At 43.7% G+C, this 6,000-nt stretch overlaps 1 protein-coding gene across 2 annotated transcripts in view; it reads left to right on the top strand.

Annotated features, from left to right (window-relative positions):
- The first annotated feature begins 833 nt into the window (after positions 1-833).
- Positions 834-6,000, top strand: part of SRPX2 (sushi repeat containing protein X-linked 2) — a 29,024-nt gene continuing 23,857 nt past the window's right edge. Inside the window, exons 1-2 of one of the 2 annotated variants that reach the window (XM_043896445.1) lie at positions 834-1,173; positions 3,033-3,115. In XM_043896445.1, the coding sequence (XP_043752380.1) occupies positions 3,034-3,115 (82 nt within the window). In that variant the 5' untranslated portion in view covers positions 834-1,173; position 3,033. Of the gene's footprint in view, positions 1,174-2,882; positions 3,116-6,000 lie in introns of both variants that reach the window. The other variant, XM_043896444.1, reaches the window with a different exon arrangement.

Here is a 6,000-nt window from a genome sequence, read left to right as displayed (position 1 = left end):
TAAATGTATTGCATGAATGAGGCCAAGACCATGTCTTTAGCTACTTTATACAATGATCACACTGTAAACACTCAGTACGTAGTCATGATCAGTAGATGAAAAATGAAACAGGCTTGCTGCTGAACTTTGTATTATTGTAAGTACAATTCTTCCCTTCATAACTGAGAAGGAGTTACCAACTTGCTTACATACACAAGGAATAAATTATTTCTACAGCATCTAAAACAATTTCTTCCAGGACCACTGCATTTTTGAAGTTGGAAATGCAACTCTAAGGGGAGGGAAAGTATCAGGAGCAGGTATGTCCCATGGTAGAACAGTCTCATTATCAGACACTAAAATGAAGAAAGCTTACTTGGTGAGGAGAAACACAGCCCTCCCTCAGAGATCTGTGAGAAACAGCTTAGCAATGCACAGAGAGATCATTTCAGTTCGCTTGAACAACCTCCCACTAAAGCATCTGTAAGTATGCTTTCTCTCTGCTCTTATTACAGAAAATCAGTTTGATCCTGAAGGCTGGAAGCACATGGTATATTTTGTCAACAACATAATCTTATCAGAAACTGAAGTCCATTGGAATTAGGTCATCAGAGAGAATTTCAAAGTGGGTCTGACCCTGTGCATATGGATGGCAGGGCAACTCGGGGATGGTGAGTACTAAGGAATTACAGGGGAAATCTCCAGGGAATTTCAAAATCGGCTCCACTCCTCCCCTCTCCTAAGAGTTTGTGGAATTCCTTTTCATTCAATCCTGATGTCATTTAAAAAAAAAAAAAGTGTTCTTCACTGCGCCACATCTCTGGAGGCCATTTAGCCAGCCTGTTAGTCATTACTATACTCATGGGCTTGAGGCCAGCACCACTCACACTCTCCTCTGCTCAGCAGCAGACGGGCTGAGCTCCTCTCATCCTTGCATTCCTTCTCTTCCACCTCTCTCAAATCTTTTTATGAGGGAGGAACAGCTATAGCTTTGGGGATAATATAGCTTTAAGGAAACTTTTGGCAGATGCCAATGTCCTAACATCTGGGCAGTGTTAACAGAATCCTGGAGGCCCGGACAGACCAGGAGCCACTCATTCTAGGAATGTTAAAAAGTAGTTTTTCCGACTGATGAGAGGAACAGAGAAGAAGGAGAAAGAGAAGAAGAGAGAGTACAAAAAACCCGTACATCAGGTAAGATCTGCTGCTTCACCCCTCCACTCCATACCACACTACCCCATCTCTCAACCCGAGGAAGTAACGAGACCCAGGACTTAGGCAACATGGCTCGGGGATGGAGTGGGGGGGGGGAGAAGTTCTTTTATGAAATTGGACCGTATGCTGCTTTCCATTTGAGCTGTGACCTGGCTGCAGACACAGATTCCCACTGTTTTCCCTGCCCATAGCAGAGGGATGGCCGACCCCAGTGATTGAGTCAAGTTTTCGGTTTGAGATTGGCGAGAAAGGTGGGTAGGGAAGGGTTCACAGACTCAGAGCACTGGGTCTGCAAAGGAAAGTCCCTGCTCCCAAACCAAGGAACTGGATGGAGGCTGCATGTGGGAGAGGGGGTTGATGATTAGTGCATCTCTCTTTAATCTCCTCTCTCTCGTCCTTTCATTCCCTCTTTCTGCTTTCATCTCTTGTCTTCAGCTCTGGCAGATTATCTTTTCTTGCTGAAATTCCTTCCCACATCTTTCCACTTTCCTTGCCTCCCCTGCTTGCTCTCACTTGTTCTGTATTCTGCTTCCTTGCCACTCTCTAGACAGAATCTGAAGCTAGGTAGCAATGAACTGGAAAATGAATTTCTGCCATTCTTGGACTTCTCATATCCCTTAGGGATGCTGGTCAGAATCTGCCATCTTTTTGTTCCTCCATTTCTGGGACTGACCCCTCCCCTGAGCATGGCGTTTCATTGAAAGCCTGTGGGTGAATGGGTACTTGCTGAGAAGTCCAGCGGCCAGTTTACAGCAATGGGCAGCAAGTATTAATACTGTCATTTATGAAGTATTTGCCTACTGGGAACCACAAAACTCTCATCCCATTAGAGTCCCATTAGAGAGTCCCTCACTCATTAGAGTGAGGACAGGATGGGAAGTGAGAGGGCAGTGGGAGCTTGCTTACCCTCTCCTCACGTACCTCAGTATGTTCTTTCCAACCTCACTGACTTCCTGCTGGCTCAGCAGGATAAAACTAGAAGGTTAGGCTGGACTTGAAAGCCATAAGCCACTACCAAACCGCTAAGCCTCGAAATCCAAAGCTAAGAACTGAGCCAGGGTATAGTCACTGCCTGAGAGACTGGAGAAAGGAGACATCCAGTCCTGTTCAAGATGGAGTTGGTAATAATAGTATCTAATATATATGGATTGCTTCCCTATGTGTCAGGCAATAATCCATTCTATAATGTAGATTCTATTATTATGCCCATTTTATAGATAAGGAAACTGAGGCTAAGAGAAGGTGAGGAATTTGTCCAAAGCCCCACAACTAATAGGGACAGAATTGGATACATATCCAGGTCTATGTAACTCCAGAGTTCAAGTTCTTAGTCTGTATATACTAACACTTTCTCAGATTCGTGGTTAGGAAGCACTAGTTCAGTGGATGAAACCATCACCTGGGACCTTTAGATTGCAGGTTTCTCTCTTGGTTCTATATGACTTAATGTTGGCCCTTTCCTGGTCTTGATATCTCAATGTCCCTCTCTGTAACTTAGGCCATGGAACACTGGCATCAGATATCACCAGGATCAACTGAGAATTGGTTGTTTTCTGTCCTCTTCCTCCTAAGAGGAAAAGACCAGAATTCACAAATGGAGGCTTATTATCCTAAAAGTGGGAGATCCTTACAAAGGGGACAATATAACAGGCATTTGTTAATTTAAAAATCTCTCTTCTTCCTCGTAGATCCTGCATTTCTGCTTCCTCTCACTTTTGGAAGTTCATTGATGTCTGATTTCTGAAAGTCATCCTCCTTTGCCTTGGTGCTTCTGGCCACATACCTCTATTCTTATCTCCCTAACCCCCCTTCCCATCCCTCCCCACCCTCTTTTCAAGGATGGCCATTCAACTAACTCGAAGAGGAGCTCTCTCTCTGCTGCTCTTCCTCACTCCAACAGTGATGCCAACATGGTATGCAGGTATGTCATAGGAACTGTAGCCCATTATTTCCAGGAAGGGCAGGGCTTAGACCAAGTCTTAGAGAAGGGAAAGGTTAGACTGAAATAGGAGGCACTTAGATACAGAGAAGAACTATCCTCAATAAAAAAGATGGTTAAACATTGAGGCAGGCTACGGAGGGAGGCTTTTGAGACAAACTAATTAGAGATTTTTGAAAACAGGCTGCACCAGCATAAAAATGAGTTTGGTCAATATATCCTTGTAGCTTATTTGCACAACACAGGGAATATATCAAATATTTTATAATCACTAAAAATGGAGTATAATCTTTAAAAATTGTGAACCACTATATTGTGCACTAATAATTTATGTAATACTACATACATGAACTATACTATACATGCTATACATGGGACCGCAAAGAGTTGGACATGACTGAGTGAACAACAGCCACATACTTGAACTATATTTCATAAATATAAATAAATATTAAAAATGTGGCTTGTTAACATGGCTTTTGAGGCCGTTATCTTACCTGCTTCTCCATTTTCTCTTTCTCTCTCCCCTCCCAGACATTATTTATAGGATGAGATTTTTATAGCTCCTTTCTGATAAAGATTGCTAATGACAATTCAGACCACATTCTCTTGAACAGGAATCCCTCAGTTTCTCCTGGCTTGTTTCTTACTTTGGAAAGGATGGGGATTTCTAGATCCCTGAATGTTTCATCCTTTGCCTCTGGGGAGACATAGGGAGCTCAAGAGAACTCACTCAGCGAGGAGGGAAAGGAAGGGGAGGAATGAAGGAAGGATAATGAGGTGCCAGACAGGAGTTTTTGATGGGGCCCAACTGGCATTCCAAGTGCTAATAATATTCTGTGGTCAGCACTGTCTGCCTTCATGGGGGCTGGGGGGAGCAGGGGAAGGAGACAGGCCCAACTAGTGGAGTTAGAAAAACATCCAGAGATGAGTAAATAACAAACTGCTTCCATCACAGCTGCAGTCATTGTAGCTAAAATTTTCCACATGCCCTTAGCTCCTGGTGGAGGCCTCTGGCAGAAGCTCTGTTTGGAACAGCTGCATCAAGCTTTCAAACAAATATGCAAACTTCTTCCCCTGTTTGGCTCAACTTGGCTTTGTAGGGGGTGAAGCATAAGGGCTGACACTGAGACCAAGATGTTCAAATAAAGCCCTTGGCAGAGCACACACTGTTTGGGGTGAAAAGAGCCCAAGTTTCCAAAATATAATATGTGTAGCTATCCTCCCCAAACTCTCCCTAGCTTCAGTTCAAGTACATGAGACCAAAATCCAGCCAAAGACCATGAGTGTAGGTTAGATGAGTGAAGTCTGATTCTGAATCACTATAAGAAATCCCAGAGCACACCCAAGAGCACACAGAGGCTTCCCCAGGATGGAAGCCTGAGCTTTTGAAGTCTTGAGGACAATGCAATTTTTTTAAGGCTTGGATTCATTTGAAAGTCTCAAAAGGCCATTTGCAAAGGTGGCCATTCCCCACTTCCTACAAGAGTCACCATGCTCATTACTCCTTCTCGGGAGCCCCGGCTAGTGAAGTCTCTGACAGTCCTGCCAACCTGTTCATTCTGTCCTGTTTTTTTCTTAGAACGCTATGTGATGAGAGATACTTGGGGATTTCCCAATAATCTTTCCCTACATCACTAGCTCAACTGTCTGAGTTTGCTCTGTTTATGTGTTCATTTCTTCACTCAGTAGATATTTAGTGACCACTCTATGCACTCAGGACTGTTTTGTTCATGGCTATAACTTTGTCCTCCAGTGGGAGTAGTACAAGGAAAGCAGCCATGTATGGATTCTGGGCTAATCAGAAATAGGATCCAGGAACAATCAGCAGGGTATAGGAGGGTTAAAAATAAAAATCAAGCCAGCAGTGGGTTAAAAGTGTGTATTGGCATATCTGTACAGTTCAGGAAGTCAGACAGCATTTCTTCCATAATCCAAGCATTAGTGTAGATCTTAAAGTAGTCATCAACTATCAGTTACATTTCCAACCACACCTTTGTAAAGTGTAGTGCTTTAGAGGGTCTGTTCTGTGGATATTGGAGGAACCCAGTAACAGACCACATGGTAACCACCAATCAGCCTAAAGGGACCAAGGAATGCTGCCAAAGCTTCTCCCCATCAGGGCTGAAGAGCGACAGACAGAACAAGGTGGGTAGAGGGGCCCTCTAGTTTCATATATCACATCTCAGTATCTTAATATTTTCCAAAAATTATCCAAAGACAGGCAAAGATGAGAAATGGAAAGGCTTAAAGTGTTAAGGTAGCCCTCACTTATTCCTGTCACAAAGCAGACTTGGCACTGGGCCAGCCAGCTTTGTACCCTGGTGAAGACTGTAATTATCTGACTGAGTCTTCACCTCAACTTTTCCATATCCCTTGAAAGTCTGGAATGATAGGAAATGTTTGGTGGCCTTTGATCCCACACACACAGAGTTAAAAAAGCTGAATTGCAATAAAGATTTGAGATTTTTATTTCTGTTGGATGTTGTCCAAAGCTTTCCCCTACAACCATCTTTAGTGGAGTGTCTGAGTTTGGCATCAAGGGGATCAAACCACCCTGGGCTGGAATGCCCACTCTGCTCCTTACTAGCTGGGAAACCTCGAGCCAGTTCCTGAACTCCTCTGAGCCTGTTACCTCATCTGTATTTGAAAGCAATAAGGGTGTCTACCTCACTGAGATGTCAGGGTGATCTAATGAGATGACACATGTAATGGGCTAAACCCAGAGTAGGTGCTGAGTGATGTTAAGAATCATTGTTATTGTGGTGGTCGTTATCCAGCCATAGGCCTTGGACACTCCTGTCTGCTCTTTTGGTAAACAGAGGCTTGCTCCCATGCTGGGAATTTGTTCACAAGCAAGCTCTGGA

The sequence above is a fragment of the Cervus elaphus genome, chromosome X, assembly GCF_910594005.1.
Source record: "Cervus elaphus chromosome X, mCerEla1.1, whole genome shotgun sequence".
NCBI classification, from domain to species: domain Eukaryota; kingdom Metazoa; phylum Chordata; class Mammalia; order Artiodactyla; family Cervidae; genus Cervus; species Cervus elaphus.
This window is presented reverse-complemented; position numbering and strand designations above follow the sequence as displayed.